This window comes from Coffea eugenioides, chromosome 2 (genome assembly GCF_003713205.1).
Source record: "Coffea eugenioides isolate CCC68of chromosome 2, Ceug_1.0, whole genome shotgun sequence".
Classification (NCBI taxonomy): Eukaryota; Viridiplantae; Streptophyta; class Magnoliopsida; order Gentianales; family Rubiaceae; genus Coffea; species Coffea eugenioides.
This window is the reverse complement of record NC_040036.1, coordinates 24525324-24544405: the sequence shown is the minus strand read 5'-3', so window position 1 is coordinate 24544405 and position 19082 is coordinate 24525324. Positions and strand designations below refer to the sequence as shown.

General features: G+C 35.9%; 2 protein-coding genes and 1 long non-coding RNA gene across 3 annotated transcripts; all 3 read right to left on the bottom strand.

Annotated features, from left to right (window-relative positions):
• Positions 1–335: 335 nt before the first annotated feature.
• On the bottom strand, positions 336–5655 carry LOC113763883. The gene is made up of 3 exons (XR_003467419.1): positions 5101–5655; positions 1539–1597; positions 336–581 (listed from the first exon to the last, which is right to left on the bottom strand). It is a non-coding gene; the product is annotated as an uncharacterized LOC113763883 (long non-coding RNA).
• A 4221-nt stretch (positions 5656–9876) lies between these two features.
• LOC113762124 (cytochrome c) lies at positions 9877–12978 on the bottom strand. The gene is made up of 3 exons (XM_027305412.1): positions 12746–12978; positions 11410–11543; positions 9877–10263 (listed from the first exon to the last, which is right to left on the bottom strand). Exons 1-3 carry the CDS (start codon positions 12855–12857, stop codon positions 10168–10170), a joined length of 342 nt encoding a protein of 113 aa, XP_027161213.1. The 5' UTR covers positions 12858–12978; the 3' UTR covers positions 9877–10167.
• Positions 12979–14523: 1545 nt separating this feature from the next.
• On the bottom strand, positions 14524–17985 carry LOC113761629. Its single transcript, XM_027304699.1, has 2 exons — positions 17789–17985; positions 14524–16298 (listed from the first exon to the last, which is right to left on the bottom strand). The coding sequence occupies exon 2, from the start codon at positions 15977–15979 to the stop codon at positions 14783–14785; it is 1197 nt and encodes a 398-aa protein (XP_027160500.1). The 5' UTR covers positions 15980–16298; positions 17789–17985; the 3' UTR covers positions 14524–14782.
• Between the last annotated feature and the right edge of the window lie 1097 nt (positions 17986–19082).

Genomic DNA, 19082 nt, shown 5'->3' with positions numbered 1-19082 from the left:
AAGAAAAGGAAAACTCGAGATCGACTCGTTTATGACTCGCGAGCTTAGCTCGAAATCTGGCTCGCGAATAGCTCGAGTTTCGCTCGATTTTCTAGCTCGCATGAAGCTCGAAAGCAGGCTCGCGAATAGCTCGAGTTTCGCTCGATTTTCTAGCTCGCATGAAGCTCGAAAGCAGCTCGAATTCTAGCTCGTTTGGAGCTCGAGTTTGAACTCGAAAATAGCTCGAAAATTTCTGAAACTTTAAGCAAGAATACAGCATTTTTTCCCCATTTTTTGACAAAATTTGCGCATGAAATAACTACAATTTTTCACATATTCTTGATTTTGAGGCCTACAAATTATGCACTAATACAATCATAAATGTCCAAATGTCCACTAATACAAATTATCCAAAAATTATCCACTAATACAAATTATCCAAATGTCCACAAAAATCCATTAATACAAATTTTGATAACTTCACTGATCAGGAATATATTTAGCAATTGTCTCAGCACATATTTGAAAAGACACATCCCTTCAGTCTCAGTAGGTTACCTTTGTAATCTTCCCTAATGCCAGCAATGGATCTACGAACCAACCTGCAGGCAACATGCAAGAGCTTCTTCAATCCATCAAGAACTTCAAAAGATAGAAATATACTCATTAAAATGAAATTATATGAGGAAATACAGGTCTTTTAGTCCAATTTTTCAGCCAAAGCTCAAAATATTACAAGCTATCACAAATTTACAACACAAAATATCTGTTGTAGACAGCTTGATACATCCAATTGAAAAGATATATAGGCACGAAAGTCCAGCCCCAATTTCGTTAAGCTGTTTTAGTCTCCCTCTACCCATTTTACAGAGAAAGCAAAAAAAAACTTGGGCAAAAATTAATTATCTTTGCAGAAGAACCTGCCCGGAAAAAGAAAATCAGATAACTTCAAACAACTCAACAAATTTCACGACTTTCTATTGAAACTGTAAATACTGAGAAGGATCAATCACAATAACTCAACAAATATAACCACACACTAGTGTAAAAGCATCATGTGTATTCGGATGTTATAAAATAGCGCCTAACTAATAAGCAAAGCTGTACAACCGAAACTTCAAAGCCTAAAGAAAACAAGCCAATGGCAGTTTCAAGAAAATCACTACATAATCAATCCAATACAACAATAACATCCAAGACAAAAAGCAGATTATCCTATGATTGAAACCATATACTGAGAAAAACAAAGTCTGCTTAGCAACCATACAACAAAAGAACTTAAGACTGCTTTACTTAAACATGCTTGAAAACAATCAAAATGGAATCTTTGAAGCTCAAAACAGACCACCCAAACAAACTGAAAAAGATCAAATCTTTCCAATAAATCCATTGCACAACCTTTCATACAGAATGAAACATACCAACTGAAGCAGACCTCATAAGAAACGGAAACAGCCACCATTTGCATCTTCAACCAAAACCCTCCTTTTCAGCACATCTTTATGACAATTCCAATCAAAGAAAACCAAAGTCTAAATAGGAAATTAAAGGTAAATTACCTCAAACATCTCCAAAGTCAAGAAATAGGCAACACAATCTCTTGTTTATCCTTCAATTTCTGAAAAAACAAAAAAACAAAATAAAAAAATTAAGAAATTGTAAGACCGAATTTAAATATTATGTGTGATAATTTTATTTTTTTTGTTACCTTTTCCCTTTTCTTCACCCCGTGTACCTTACGACACCAATCTCCAGCACACATCAACATTTCTACAGTTTCTGGAGCCAAGGAAGCACGGTAAGAGTCGATTACTCTGGTTCCAGCACTAAATGTAGCTTCCGAAGCTACAGTGCTTATTGGAATGGCTAAAATGTCAGCAGCCATCTTGGGAAGAATCTTGTATTTTGTTGTGTCTTTCCACCACTTCAAGGCATCCAAATTCACGATATCTACCGTTGAATCATCTGCAGCTGTGAGGAGACCATCTTCAAGTAGGTATCCAACTCATTCTTGATGGGTTGAACACTCTCAACGGTAGCAATGTGGGTCAGAAATTCACTCATACCCGAAACATGGGACACTGATGAAGATGCACTACTGCTGCTCTTGGTTGGATGATCATTGCCGACTAGTAGTTGAGAAGATGATCCACTTTGGCCTGAAACATGTATCTCCGCATATTCATCATATAGGTCATACAAGGCTTGTCGAACCTTGCCTATGTTGCTTTGCACTTCATGTGGAGGATAAAGCAATGGAAAACAATAGTTTATAACTCTCATCTTGCATCTGGGATCCAAAATAGCTGCTATAGACATTAACAAGTTACACTCTCCCCAGTACTTATCAAATTTCAACTTCATCTTTTGCACCATTGACCGGACAAAATCATCTTCATCATCAACCTTACTATCTAGTAGTACTTTAATCCGACAAACTTCATTTAGATATAAATTTGCAGTCGGATAATCACTACCAGATATCACATGAGTTGCTGTCCAAAAAGCTTTTAAAATATTGCACACTTTTGTAACCTTTTCCCAATCTTCCAAAGTTGGACAGAAATCATATTGGCTCTCTATCTCTGTACCTGGGAAAAACATCTTGAAACTCCAGTGCACAAGTTAGCATCTCATAAGTAGAATTCCACCTTGTTTTGCAGTCATAAATTAGTATTTTTTCTGGCAACTGCAGCTGGCGTACAATTTCAGCAAATTGAAGGCGTCTTCCATCTGTCTTATTGATAAACTCCACACTGTCCCTGATTGTTCCAACTATTTCCTTGATTTGACTGAGTCCATCTTGAACCATTAAATTCAGTATATGCGCACAACACCTCACATGAAACAACTTTCCTTTTGCTAATAGACACTTGTTTCGGGAGAAAGTGTCCTTTAAACATCTCAGTGCACTGTCATTATTCGAGGCATTATCGACTGAGACTGTATAAATCTTGCTCTCAATTCCCCAATCCGTTAAACACTTGAAAATAGCATCCGCAATTTGGATGCCCCGACGTGGAGGAGGGACGTGCACAAAGTTGAGAACCCGTTTCTGCAATCTCCAATTGCTATCAATCCAATGTCCGGTTATGACCATATACTCATTTTTTTGGTTCTTGGACTTCCAAAGATCTGTAGTCAAGCTAATTTTCTTGACTTTCTTTAATTGGTTCTTCAATTTTGTCTTCTCTCTTTCATAAACTGATGTGCAGTCGTTTTTGTTCATAGTCCGACTGATTCTTTGCCATTCCGGCATCCCTCTTTTTTGCATCAAATTGAAGCCTTCTTCCTCCACAATTGAAAATGGATGCTCATGCATAAGCACCCATTCAGCAGTAGCCTCTCTCATGACTGCCATATCAAACCTCCCGGAGTGAAGGTAGGTTTGAGAAGCTTCGGCAGAATCAGCAGATGGGAAATTGATCTTTGTTTGTTGTGTTGCTTTTTTGAGTTTTTGCAATCGGATAGCACATGACTTCCTATGCCTCAGCAAACTTGAAGTTGTACTAGTTTTCGTCTTCTTGAACTTTGCATGGCAATGAATACACTCCGACATAAGAATTTTTTGATGGCCAACTTCAACATCTTTGAAGTCATCCCATGCTACTGATTTTTTTATCCTCTTTTTTTTCCGAAAAGCATCCAAGCCATCATCCGCATCAGCTTCTTCCACAACTGTTTGAGTGGTTGTATGTGTATCACCTTCTAATGCTTCATCTTCACTCCCTAATTCTTCATCACCAAGAGATAATTCCAGCTCTTCATCAATGTTAATAGCAATAGCCTTGTCAAAAATATTCACCGGACTAGCGGAATCACCAACTGATCTATTAATTGGTGAAGACTGCTCTTGGTTGGACGTATCCATCTTATATTCTCAATTTTTTTTAACTATGCCAAAAGAAAAAAAGGAACATGAGCAGCATTCTCTAGTCCCAAAACAGATTACTATTACTAGTAAACAAGTTAGTAGTAGTAATTATTTTCAAGAAACAAGAGGACAGCAAGGCTCATAATGACAAGAACATACATGACCATGGAATGATAATAAGTAGCTTGTACTGTCAAGTGTCAACATAGTTTTCACCCCCAAAAAAATAAGTAATTAAACAGATGTCTCCTTAAATGCCACTATCCCATAGTTACTACAAGATCTGGAGCAATATCAAGCCTCTTAGCACTGTCTCCATTTCATTTTAAGCATTTTTATTATCAGAATCCAAAAAATTATACAATTGTAAGCATTATTATTAGCAAAACATGGGACATCACAAATTTGGAACCAATCTAGGCATAATTATTATAGACAGTGTAGAAATCATAAGTGCCAGAGCTCATGGTAGAGAAACAAGTGCAGAAATCCAGATTCTTCAACATGATCGTGAGTCGTGACCAAGTCTATTCAAAGTTTGCTAGACCAATTTCAAACACAATAACCACCACAAATCCCATTACAACCAATGCAGAAGTAAATAGACAGTAAAAAGGGTAAATATTAAAACATAAGCTAGGGAAGCTGCAAGAAATGGGTTCCTTAAGCCTACCCACAGCTAAACATGGGTTCCTTATGGTGCCTGGATTCATCATCGACTACACTAGTAAAGCTGCTGCTCCTAGTCGGGTAATTTTTCTATCTTTGAACATTTTAATTTTCATGGTGAAATGGGTTTTTTCTACTCCGTTTGATGTAGGAAGTCAATAATCCTGTAAGGCGTTGATTAATTCTCTGTCTATGCTGCTATAATTGAATTGCATGAGCAAAATCAGAACCTTCCTGTATTTATTCTAATCCTGATTTCATAGCTCAAAATTTCAGTTTTCCTGCAGTTTTGCAAACTGTGGGTGTCTTTCTTTTTGACGAGTGTATTTTCTGGATGTAAATCCAGGAAGCTTGCTATTACTGACTTTGGACTTAAATTCTGGAACTGGGATTATTTTGGGTTGAAACTTCTCAATTGCAGACTTTATGAACTTTCATTCGTCGATTTGGCAAAATTTCTCCATTACCTGTATTTCCTTTCTCTTGGATTACTGTTTAAATAGCTTATGTTTTAATATTTACACCTCTGTTTTAATAAGATTTAACCTTTTTACAGAATTACCAATGTCAGTTCATACCTGCAAAATCTAGGGAAGTTGGGGACAAAGCCCGGAGATGGGGATGAGCCGGGAAGCTGGTTGGGTTCGGACTTTGGAGAGTCCGTCAGTCAGCCTGGTGCAAGAAAAGAGGGAAAGTAAAGTGCTAGTCGAGTTGGCACTTGCGGTTGCGGAGCTGAAGCGGAGCTGGCGGAAGTGCGGAAGTGGTGGTTGCTAAAGGAGGTTGCGCAATCAGATTGGGAGGTTGTGCACTCAGATTCTTGGCACTGTGGATCACCTTCCAGTTCCTCGTCCGTCAGTCAGCCTCCGGCAGTGGGTTGCGCACTCAGATTCTTGCACGGCTTGGAGGTTGCTGAAGTGGAGATGGCGGAAGCGGTGGAGATGCAGCTAGCAGTAGCACCGATGACTGTGGCTGAAGTGGGAGGAAGTGAAGAAACTCGAGATGCAGCTAGCGGTAGCAGCAATGGCAGTGACGGAAGTGGAAATTGGGAGTTTGGGACAGTCGGTGGCGGAGGAAGAAGATCAATCGAAGGAGTCAGCAGAGCATACAAGTTAACCTAAGTGAAGGAAGGAGGAAAGTTTACCAACAGTGGCTGAACATCGATTATAGCTTAGTGCGCAGAAAACATGTAAATTTTAATTGAATCAAGGGTATTTTTGTAATTTCACACTTACTCGAGCCCAACGAGCGGCTCGTCGAGCTATCGAGCCTAAGAAACGAAGGCTCGAGCTCGCCTCGTTTATCTTAACGAACTGCTCGAGCTCGGCTCGAGCTCGGTCAACACGAGCTCGAGCCTTTGACTCGAGCTGCTCGCGAGCAGCTCGCGAGCAGCTCGAGTCGTCACCAGCCCTAGTTGCAACACGCTAGGCATGAAAAACTTGGGACCCAGTTACAATATGGAATAGGCCCACAAAATATGAGATATACGAAACAATGGGGTGTACTTATACGGAGGCTGGGTGCGTCAACGAAATACAGGACTTATATATATATATATATATTACCACTTTTCAATGCGTTTTGTATGCAATAAAACACTACTATTACGAACATAAATGAATTCGGAGCCATATTTATAGAATTTTCAGCTTTTTTTTTTTGAAAAAGTGTACAAGTCAAACAAAATAAAAATATTATTGACTCATGAATATCTTGTGAAAGCTGCAAAACTAACGAAAATTATCGACACCAATATGTTTTCAATTCAAAGGAAAAAATATAAGTGATGGAAGAGTTGTGCGGATGCTTTAAGAATTTTTAATTTCTTTTTTTCTATACAATACAAATCTTCAATTCTTTAGTATAATACCATCATTTATTTTTAAATTTTTTAAATCGTCTGACTTTGTGTTTTTTTCTAATAAGATGTTTCATGTTTCGATTAAAAGCGTAGCATTATTTCGAAAACGATTATATAGGGGTATTAATGTCATTCTATTACAATTTTAGATGGACAATTCATCATTAATGTTTGACTCGTCATTGAAGAATAGACGTGTTCATTTTTTAAAAAAAATTAAAAAATTGATCGATTCGTTCTAGAACTGATTTTGGTAATACAAAATTCAGAAAAATCGATATATAATGTTGGTTAAAATGGTTTAGAAATGGCTATCAAAATTACATTATCCAATTACCAATTACTGGCCAAATTTCCATAATATAGTGACACACGTACCCACATAAAATATATATATGTATATACGTTACTCAATATAACATTAATTGTTAATTCTATTTCTAAATACTAATTAGTTAATTTAACCATAAATATACTTGAAACTTGAAAGTCGAGTTTAGATGGAAGTTGAGATGTTTGGGTTTAGTTTCATAATTTAATTTGGAGTTCTTGTTTTATTTCAACATTGTATAGGGATTGAGATTGTATGTTATGACTTAAGAGTTATGAACCCAAATTATTTTTTCCATATCATTCTTTGAGCTAGGTTGATTAAATATTGTTGGAAAAACATATGGAATATTATTTTATTACAACAAAAATTTGAGAAAATTAAAATATTTTAACTTACTATTGACATTTCTGATTTCGGATATTACCGAAATATTGATTTTTTTCGATCCAATTACCAAAACCAAAGTTTAGATTGTAACCCGATATTGATCTAAAAAAATCGATTATCGAATTAAACTAATTCTTTTTGCCCAATTCTATATTACCGGTCGATGAACAATCTTAATGAAACGAACAAAGTGTATATATTTAAAATTCAAGAGACGACTAAGTGTTATAACTGGTCAAGTTTAGAAGAGCGAACTTTAATTAACCCTTTTTTTTATTTCTTCTTCTTCATACTTTTCTCATTAATCTTTATTTTCCCCTTCTGATCACTGCTTGATACGTTGTTATTATTTAGTTTCATTTTACTAAGCTTGCACGGCAAGCCATTTTGGATGACGTTTTCCTTCGTCCTTGACTCGTTCATTATTTCCGTTTCTAAGGCGAAGCAAGCACACAGTTTTATTTCTAATCTAATTACATCCACGTGTAGTCTCCTCTTGCATTCTAGCTCCCTTTTGCATGGCATGCATTTTTTACAGGGTAAAATATAAAAAAAATCCTATGTGATAAATTTAATACACAGAAAAATTTCCCGTGATTTTAAAATATATAACACGACACCCCGTATTTTGAACTAAATTATGAAAATGACGGAATCCGTTAAACTTAATGGAAATGATTTATTGGAACCTAAAAAAAAAAAATTATACATAATTTTTAACAAATATACCCGTTCTACCTATTAACTTTCAATTCTCTCTATCTAGAGAATAAAACAAATGATTTTTTTGAGCTGTCTTTTGCTTAATTATATCAAGGTATTTTTGTCGTTTCGTCTATTTTCGTTAAGTTTAACGGATTGCATCACCTTTATAATTTAGTTCAAAGTACGGGTGTTGTGTTGTATATTTTGAAATTACGGGAGGATTTTCTGTATATTAGGTTTACTACATGGATTTTTTTTTTGTTTTTTACCCTTTTTTATATTACGACGTGCTCCCCGTATTTCATTGTATTTACAACGTTGCATCCTCCCTACCACCGAACATGTTTTGCTGCCGTCAACTATTCTCGAAGTCCTTTCGTTGCTGCGCTTAATTCATCCAATAACAATTTTCCCTCCAAGGTCCACTGCATTATTGATCGCTACACGTTTCCTCCTCTCAACACATTCCCCACCTTTTACCCGTCTTCAAATTTTAAATTCTAGTCATTGTTGTCATCAATGTAGTGGACAAATATACGAATCATCGGAGCATATTCAATGTGTGTGCACTTTGAAAAACTTATATAAGCAATTTGTGAATATGAAAAGAGAAAAAAAGCAAAAAAGTTTATAAAAGGAACAAAAGATAAATAGAATTATTCAACTAAAATGCATCTAGAGCTAACCAGGATCACAATAAAAGATTAGAACCTCGAAAAAAATTAGATGAATCCCTTGGGAAATTCAACTATCCTTCATATGGTTAAAAGGCTGTAACCACTCCTTCCAATTTTTTCGGTTGGTATATTTGAAGTTGGAAATCAGCGCTTGGATAGCACAAATATCTCAAATAATATTTCGCTTGCATCATAAACACATTTTCCAACCCACATTTTTATATTCTCAATTACCTTTTTATCTCACATACATCACATCATAAAAAGTGCTACAGTAATTATTCCAAATAATATTTCAAATAATACTCTATCCAAACAAATAAGTACTAGTACTCTATCAATAGTGAAGGGAGAAGTGTTATAGTAGATATATAGTAGTTTAGAGTGTTTCGAATATCATCAGACAAATATGGAGATTTAGATAAACATGAAAAATCAAATCAGAAAAACTGCATTAGCATGGAAAAAGCAAGATGCAATTTTAATTTTTTTAATTGTAACTATAGTGTCACCATTTTGCCCTTAATAATAAGGGTAAAATTAGCAATTCAAAAAATGACATATTTTGTTGACGTGAAATCTGCTTAGACTTTATAGATAGAAAGATATTTCTCAAGGCCCATAGGTTGAGTTTTAACCATATGTTTGGGCTGCCCCATGATGGTAAAATAAGAAAACCAACACAAATCATTTTGCTACATTTGAAAAGTGATATAAATTTTGTGACAAACCAAAAAGGAAAGTATAACAATAACACAAAAGAAATAATTTTTATGAACCATAATCCTCTAGTAATCAATTACGCATGGACAGGTTACATACAATCCGAAGTGGCAAGAAATTATGATTCCAAAAATATGGGATGAACAAATTACATACAATTCAAAACAACAAGAAATTATAAATCAGAAAATAAAAGATGAAACAATCTACTCGATATTCGAATCAAATTTACCTTGATAAGAATCCATTTTAGCTTAATTTGCTAACTAGTCAAGTCAAAATTTAAACAACTTCACTTCATTCGCTCAATATAAAATTGAATTCTGTATATTAAAATTTCAAACTATTCAAATGCAACTCGAATTTAGCTCAATAAGAGCTCATGCAAATTCAATTCGTTAAATAAACAAATGAAATTTAAACAAAATTTTAAACTCGCTTAAATAATTGAACTAGTGTTTTGATTTGATTTGATTTATTTACACCCCACCACAAAGAGTCTGCTGCAAATGCTCCACCATGTAATTAACATTAAATTACTATTTCGTGTCGACGAAGAACAGAGTTGAGGACCGTGCCGCTGCCGTAGCCCCGGCTTCTTAGAGTCGGAGCCGAAGTGGCACGGTATCATTACTTTCAGTGATAAACAACAATCAACCATAGGGGCAAATATGGGAACATGGCCTCAAGCGTATAAACTTCATATACGCCCGTTTATCTTTAGCTCTAGATATCCCAGTACATAGGAGAGTTCAAAAAATGACCAGACACTCATCTAATGCAACAAAAATGCTTTACTGTTGACCTCAGAATCAACCAGATAAAACAGTAGCAGTGAAGAACTTCGTGGGCTTATTTAATGGCAAGTACCAAAAGTTTTTGAGGACAAAGAATTTCAAACTGGCACTAATAACCAAAATCATTATAAATCACTAGTTCAGTATGATGCTCAAATGAATCTTCAAGCGCCGGTTGCCTGCTTGAGATAGGAAATGAGATCTGCACGCTCCTGTGGTTTCTTCAATCCAGGAAAAACCATCTTCGTTCCAGGAATGTACTGCACCAACAAAATTCTCACAATTCAGAAGTTGCAACAATTCCAAACCAGACGAGGCAAAAGAGAAACCAGATAAAAGCAAAAGAAAAGTTCAGCATTGGCTACAACCCAAGCCATGACACTAAGGTACACCATTAACCCAGACAAAAAAAACAGGGGAAAAGTAAGCATCCCCAGTCTTAAGAAAAAAAAGATATTTTAGTGCCTTTAAATATTCAACTTTATCCAAATTTAAAATATTAGGCCCCTAGTCTTTTATACTTTTCCGCGCCCGGTAATTTATGTTTTATTTATGTTTCAACTCCAAACTAATTGGTCCCTTATCATGGTACTTAAAAATAATTACTAACATACTAAAGCTACAAACGACATACATAAAAGTGACCCCAAGGTACTAAATCTGCACAAGTACAGATCAAACATTTCGAAGCTCAAACTTTACTAAAAATTGAAATTAGTCAGAATTAGAGACTACAGCTCTAATTCCCCACCTTACACAGGGAAAACAGCAACTGCAGCTGCCACCACAAGCCAAGGGTAGGGGGAATGCACCATAGACAAATTTACATGATTATCACAGGCAAGGACAATACAAGCTCTGAATAACCAAAACAAAAGCGTTTGCGCACACTATTTTAAGCAAGAAATAAAGAATTTACTTTGTATCACATTGAAGGGAAGAAAAAAAAGGGTCATCCAACGAGCCAGCAAATTGCTCAGCAGGAAAGAAAGAAGGTAAGAACAGAACAATGAGATTCTTTTATTTAATTGTTGTCACTTCATCCATTTTTACTTGTAACACAATAACTTCTATTCCTGGCATGAAAGGGATAGACATCCTGGAAATGATCATTTAACAAATGTCATGGAGGGCTCTTCAGATATGTTACACAAACTCACAGAATCTTAATGAGTATGAGCCTCATCCTAAAGTTTACTGGCAATGTTGCAGCAGAGTAAAATTCACCACATGAGCTGATGCCCCAGCCCCATTACACCCAAAAATGCGGTCAATATTAACTTCTATTTAGCCAAGGAAGTAAATTATTGGCAACTAGAGGAAAATTCCCCAATCACTCATGTCAGATATAACATCTAACCAATAATACATGAACAGCTCTACAAAAAAGAAAAGCCAACACATACCTTCTTAGGGTTAAGCAAATAATCATACAGCGTATTCTCTCCCCAGATGACAGCCATGTTCTTGTTAGCAGCAGAGTAAGAATAACCAGGAGTTGTGCCAGATTGCCGTCCAAAAAGGCCATTCAAATTGGGTCCTGAAACAGCCAAAATGCTTTAAGAAACACAAGCAAAGATTGCACGTATCACAGAAATATAATAGCATGAAAGCAAATCATATAACTAATGGATCTCATTTGAATTTTTCTACAGTCACTGAATGTCCTAAGCTCAAACACAGAGATGGCATAGCCATGAAGATGCAGCAACTACAACATTGCCCTTGAAGGTAAAAAACAAGGATTTAACAAACACATCTTGATGTCATAATGATGATTCAACTTTTAATCATTTAGACAAAAACCAGTACAATTAAGAACTATATCCTACTAGCTTTCCATAGATGATGCTCTGAAATACAAATTCACCTGTGAATCCCTGCACGCACATATTATGTCGAGCAAATTGCACAAATAACATCAAAAGGTGCTGCATAGACAGTAATGATCATATAAACAATGAATAATGTCTTGCATCATATTGCAACTTCATTACTTGAGAAAGCTGTAATCCAATTTCAGCAACTCATTAAAATGAGTCATGTTTGTCAGACAAACAACAACAAAGCGTTAAAATGCCTAACAAACATGCAGAATTTCAATGCATGTTTGTGATTTACAGAAAGCCTCGAAATTATGGTCGCACATCCAATATATGCAGCTATTCCTGAGATCCTTCTTAAAAGAATATCTATCTGTCTTAGTAAACCACAGTCAAGTAAGACAATCACACCCATTATTTCCCAATCCAAAGTACATCCTTCACACCTCAATATTCAAGAAGTAAAACCTTATAAGGTGCAACAAAATTTCTACAGCATACATGATGTAAACCTCATCAATGAAAATTTTTTTCCTCCATTAGATCAAATTTTACACGATAAATTTACCTATGGATCAAAAATAATTGAGAACAACAAAACGTATAACTATCTTTCTCTGTAAAGGTATAGAAGCCACCTCGAACTTCACACATGAAAAAAGAATAAGCACCAAGCATCCAAGACTTGAATCTATATCTCAAACTACAAAAAGTACAATTAAGACCTCGAGATTTACAGGATGAAAAACCAAATACAAGCACATACAAATGAGATCGCAGCTCATCCAGATCAGACAAGATAGAGAAAATAATAAATGCGAAGAAAAAGTAAAAAAAAAAAAGTAAGAGAAACGCAGAAAATCAGAAGCAAATCCACATCGGACGAATTAGAAAGATAAAAATTTGGTCGAAAATCAACCTTGTTTGTGACCGGCGCCTTTTTCAACAGTGTGGCACTGAGCGCACTTGGTCTTGAAGATCTTCTCTCCGGCTTTAGGAACACCGGGAGGAGCTTGCTCGAACGTTGCCATTTTCCCGAATGCAACCAAAAAACGAGACCTTAGGGTTTTCTAGCTTTTTTTTTTTTCTTTCCGGCTTTGAACGAGAGTGCCTGTTTTGAGAAATTTCTAGGGTTTTCAGGGAAAGAAAGAGAAGTCACGTATTGGTGGCTGTATTTAAATATTCAATTATTAATCAATTTCTTTTCGGGTAAAAGGGCGCGTGCTTTGGAGGCGGCGTCAAGCGTCACAGCTCTTAATTCTACTAAAATGACAACTTTAACCCTTTCATTTGCGGTACAGATTGCGCGGGTGACTCGGTTTCTCGCCGTCTGCGGAGGTCGAAACAAAAACGTGGTGCAACAGAAACTAGTATAAGGGTGGATTCGTTATTACATATTTCTTTATTTCGAAAGATATTCTCTGATTTGTTGGAGGATGCGGGACTTTCCATTTTGTTTTTTTACTTACCTATGCTTCATTTTGTTTTTCTATTTATAGTAGGCCTTTTTTATCCATAGAAAAAGTTTGTAGGTTTGACTCTGATCACTGCGACGACAGACTAGAGTATGCTCTTAAGACTATAAGTCGCACCACGAATCAAGACATGTTCATGAAATTATAAATTGTTTAAAGAGTTTTTCTTAATTATTTATCAATACAATTCTCATATTGACAGTGAAATTCGAATTTTGCAAAGAAAATTTGCATTTATTTTTCGATTATTTCAGTACGTACCAAGATTTTAGCATGACAAAACCAAACCAACATTTCTTTTTTTTGTTTTAGTCAACGAAACTTGTCTTGCACATTAAGTCATTTATTTCAATTGTACCGTCTCGATCAATTAAATAATGGTTTTTCTTTAAAAACATTGAACATTCAATATCAACATCTTAAACATCCATTTAAGAAAAATCTTAAACATTCATTGAACGCGGTTCCTCCAGTGTAATTTGTCCATTCTTGAAGTTTTCACAATTTATTATCTTATGGGCTGATTCTTAAGGACCCACAACCACAAGGGATATTTTTTGTTCAACTAGTGTCGAAGAGACTACTCCCCAAGATCAAAGAAGAGGATATACGTATCTGAAAGTATAAAATGGATCCTCTCTAAGGACGAAATCTCTATTTCGTAACAGTTAATGTCCACGTGACTATTGGCGAGTGATTCCCATGTTGCCGAATTCAGCAGTACAATAGGACGCACTTTTTCGTTGTCGATTAATACTTGCACATTGGTAAGAACTTCGAAATTTAAGCGTGGAATAAAAAAAATGCATCGTCTTCGCTTTTCGCTTCCTATTACAAGCAAGCACAAAATGCATAAAATTGTGAAGCAGAAGCACCACATTAATATCCCTTTCCTCTCAGTTTTCTTTCTCCTCCTCCTCTATTCTCTAGTCCACCATGTGCTCTACAATCGACATTCTGAGGAGCATACACTTGAGCGGTCCTCGACCAAAAACACATCGAAGCAGAACATTTCCAAGATAACATCTGAGGGTCAGCAACAGAATAGGTCGAAAATTCCTTGCCAAGGCATAAATGATAGGACACGGTAACGAGCCCGATGTATATACCATGTTGCTCCTCGTAAATGCTAAATTGTGCCCATCAATTTTACTGGACAAATAATAAGAGATATTTGTTTTTGGAGGACGAAAAACCAAGCCTAAACTACCAGCTCCTCAGGTCGAATGTAAAAAGCAGCATGGATTCCCTAGGCACTGAGAAAATGGTCAATTGTCACAGAAATAGAGAGTATCTAGAGAGATACAGATCAAGAATTCCACCAGAAAAAATTAGGTGGGTAACAGGCAAACCACTATATCTCAAAAAGCCGATTAAAAATAACAATCCTTATTAATACAAAAAGCTAAATCCTATACAAACAGTTTCCTTCACCACAAAAATGTGTTTCACCATGACTTTTGCTTCCTCACTAGCTCCTTTTAAGGTCCACCAAGAGCCTGCGCAGCAGGAAGCATAGGCCAGCCAAGAAGTCTAGGTGAGCCAGGTGGGGTTGAATGCCTACTAGGAGAGAATAGGCTCAGTTCCACAAATGCTCCAGACGTTTCATCTTTCTCCATTGTCCGGAAAGAAATTGATCCCCGCTTGGTTGAAGCCACTGAGTTCCTTCCAGGACTGCTTACCAGGCTCTCATCTACAGGGCTTTGGTTAGCAATTAGTGACATGGTGTCATTATGTTCATCACTAACTCTTCTTCTAGCCTCTATATCTTTCTGGAGATTCCTCAAGGCTAAAGAATCCGCAACAGGAAAATAAACAAGCAAGCAAATACCCACCCCAACACAACACCAAAGGGAAAGAAAAGCCAAAAATGCAAGAGTTTCAAACAGGAAGAGTTCAGGCCTAAACCGAACAGATAAACCGAGAAAGAGAACCCTCAAAGGAACAAGACAAACAACAGAGCAGGTTAATGCATATACTCTCTTCTGCAATCCGTTATTGATGACCAAATGTAGAATTCGCCTTCCAAGCAAGGACAGATACGCACTTAAAATTGTATTAAAGAGACCTAGGATGATTGTACTCAATAATGGGTATGTGCAGAGAGCGACATCATCATTGCGCCTTGTCTTTGATGTAGCAGCAGCCTTGGTGAAGTAAGGCGGCAATCTGTGCATATTACTTTCCTTGTTGAACTTGGGTCCAATCAAAATAACTACAAGCTGAAGAACAAAAACTGGGACGCAATAGAGAAGTACATAACCAGCTGTTCTTGCATTCCATTTCGGACTCAATGTTCCAGACTTCTGTAAGGATGCACGGAGGAGGAATACGAGGGTGAGGAACACGCAAGGCTCTGCAAACCCCAGGTTTGAGACGATGTAGATCTTGCACAATGATTCTTGCCATGTCGCGGAAAGGGCATTCAACAATCTACCGTCACGTCTCAGTAAATTCAATCGAAATATTTCTCCAAGACCCCACCAGGTTGCCAAAAAGATGAACAAGATTCTGATAATCCAAGGGCCACTAAAGTAACCAAGTTGAGTGAAACCTTTGATGCGATTGCGGAAGTAAAATGAATACAGGACGCAAAATAGTCCAAGAAGAACTAGAACAGAAACTAGACAAATTGTTACCACACCAAGTGCATCAGCAACAACTCTATTTACGTGCATTACCCAAAGCACAGATTCCACGCATGCTCTCTGCCAGCATGGAGATCAGGAGATCCTCTAGAAAAAGGACCGTTTGTCCTCAATGGTTGGAAGAATATGAGGCTATTTCTTAAATATTGCTGGAAGACTTCAGAAGACTCCAAAAAAACCATATAGGAGCAATCACACTGGGGATCTGTTGGAAGCTTCCACCACAGAACCTAATAAATTGCAGTGCTAACTTTGCTCGAAAGAAAACACCCTAAAGAGACCGGCAGTATATTTTTGAAGCCACTTTTCCCAAATGTTAAATTCTAGATGCAGAATCCAAACAAACAACCTGCACCATGAATAAGTTCAGAAAATCACAAGGGCAATTAAAGAGAAGGCTAAGCACTGCCAATGAACAAAAGATAGAGAAGATCCTTATAAGTCTGTTTAACTAACAGCCCTAAAAAATACAACCTAACTCAAAACTGTCACCTAACAAGCCAGACATGCTTGCTTCTGAGCTTGAAATCCACCACTCAGAGCAGTCAATCAACAAAGTGAAACAAGTAAGCCAAAAAAAAATTAATATTTTTGCAAAGTGCCAACATCATTTGTGCTGCTATAGAGAAAAATACTTACCTCTCATGCAGTTAGTGGATCACGACAAAACAGGTACATAGTCCAATTTTTCCCATTAGAAGGGAACTGAATCAGGCCCCATGAAAATAGTCACAAATCTCGACAAGATATTGCAGATTTTTCATAATCGTTAATGCAAATTAACTAACTTTCCAGTTCAGGTTTCTTAGTCAAATCTACTTTTCTCTTTTAAACTACCAACATGGGACCCCATGCATTTCTATACTCGGAATAGATTTATAACAAGTTCTGTGTACTGACTCAAAATACCATTATCCAAACCTATAACACGCAAAACTGCATGAGAAAAGTTTGCACACTCCATGTATAACGGTCACTCTCTACTATTTTCTTTTGAACGCACCTACCATCATGTGCAATTCTTCAACAAATTGCATAAAGAGTAACAGCACCATAACAGCCAAAATTGCGCCGATAAGGAAAACAACAGCTGGATTCCTTAAGCAGACATATTGGCAACACATAACAGCGTTACTTTACAAAAACGGCGCCAACTAGAAGAGTGATAGTAGGTATCTGCATGAGGATCCACTCTGTTCCTCTCTCCTAACTCTAAATCTTCTAAGGTCACTTGCCTAAGTGTATACATTCCCAAACAAACCCGTAGATACAGAATCTAATGATGCTGTTGTTTCATAGTAACTGGCTCATATAGCAATAATCTACACTCTAAACTCCTTCAAATGATTGAATCCAAAAAAGAAATTCTGACCTTTAAATTCACCCAGAAACACGAGTACATAACGCATTTAAACAAGAGATTACAAGCCTTAAACCCAACAAAATTTCGGAATTAGGCACACGTGAATAAACCTAATGCACAAACATCCACCCTCCCACCCAAACACTCGCCCGCACACACACATAAGATGTGTGTTTATGTTTATCAACATTAACTAAACTGAACTTACAGCAAAACCAAACACCAGAATCATCAAAACAAAGAAAGCATAGATACACACATACATACATATACATACATATGCATATATATATACACACACACACATGCGCATGTATATCTGTGTATCAAAATTCCTGTTTTGCGCATGATAACAAAAATGCAAAGCTACAACAAAACCAAAAAAGCCAAGCTAAAAACAGCAATTTGATAACATGGACATTAACGAAAGAAAGTACGTTAAGTAGGTAGGAAAAAGAGATCACAGAACAGCTTACGAGCTGAGGAATTTCGATCCGGTGAGGTGTCGACGTCGTAAAGATGGATGGCCGGAGCAAATCTGCAAAACCCTAAGAGCGAGAAAATCCTAAGAGAGATTTAGAGAGAGAAAGCAAGTTAGCGGAAGGAGGTTAAAAAAAAAAAAAAGGAAAAGAAAGAGAATGTAAGGTAAGAGAGGACTGAGGCAAAGCAACACCAGAAGAGAGAGGAAGTGTGAGTGTGTGTGTCTGTGTGCGGGAAATTTGTTGGTGACAGGCTGTCGCCAGCGAATAAACCATACCCAGAAATTTCAGAAAAATAAAATTAGTTTTTTTTAATATATAAAAGGGATAATTTCAGAAACTCCCCTGAAATTTTTTATAATTTTACTTAGTGCCCTTAAAGTTTTAAAAATATCAATTCCTCCCTTATTTTTAAATTTTTGTAACATTCTCAACCCAGTTCAAATTATATCATTAAAATACCATGTTTAGAAAAAAGAAAGATATTTTGTTTCAAAATTGCCCTTCTATTGTGATTCGCTAGTTATAATGACAAATCAATTTAAAATCCTTTCATATTTGAAAACTTGATGGATGTGTTTTTTAGTAAAAAATTTATAAGTTTAAAGTTCAGAAATGCTTTAACAAATTTTATCTATAATTTGGAGACAAATTTTAAATTGACAAATCACAAATAATTAACAAAGTATATAAAACTATTTGCAATATTATAAAGTGTGGAAAATAAATTTTTTCATCTTCTAAACATCTCAAATAAGTTCTAAATGTAATTTAAAATTTTGTCCTTTTCTAAATTTTCAAGCCATTGATTCAAATAAATAAAAATTAAAGATTCTAAATAGTTCATAAAATTTATTAAATTCAATCAAAACATTTAACATAAAAAGAAAGATTTTTATTATTTGATCATCTAAGGACATGTGATAAACATATGGACAAATAAAGGTTTGACAAATACTAGAGTTTTTAAATTATAACTAGCCTCCTAAATTGCAACACTTTTATAGAAAAAATCTACATTTTTGTAAAAAAAAATAACAATAATATCTAGTTTATTTCTTAATATGTGACCTTAGAATACCAAATAGACAAATCTTGAACAAAAAAATTACTTTGTAATTTGAAAGCATATTAAATAAAATTTTATTATTTGTTTGTATTTTAACAAACATATTATTTATGGTTGCAATTATTATATGTTGTTCCTTTAAAGAAAGAACATCTTCATGCTTTTTGTCCTTATATTTAACATATTATTATTATACTGACAATTAAAAATTAAGGCAACGAA

Coding starts and splice junctions, on each gene's coding strand:
- LOC113762124 (XM_027305412.1), bottom strand. CDS start 12,857: ATGGCAACGTTCGAGCAAGCTCCTCCCGGTGTTCCTAAAGCCGGAGAG. Junction 11,544..12,745: donor AGGCGCCGGTCACAAACAAG/GTTGATTTTCGA, acceptor TGGCTGTTTCAG/GACCCAATTTGAATGGCCTT. Junction 10,264..11,409: donor ATTTGCTTAACCCTAAGAAG/GTATGTGTTGGC, acceptor TTGTTGGTGCAG/TACATTCCTGGAACGAAGAT.
- LOC113761629 (XM_027304699.1), bottom strand. CDS start 15,979: ATGCACGTAAATAGAGTTGTTGCTGATGCACTTGGTGTGGTAACAATT.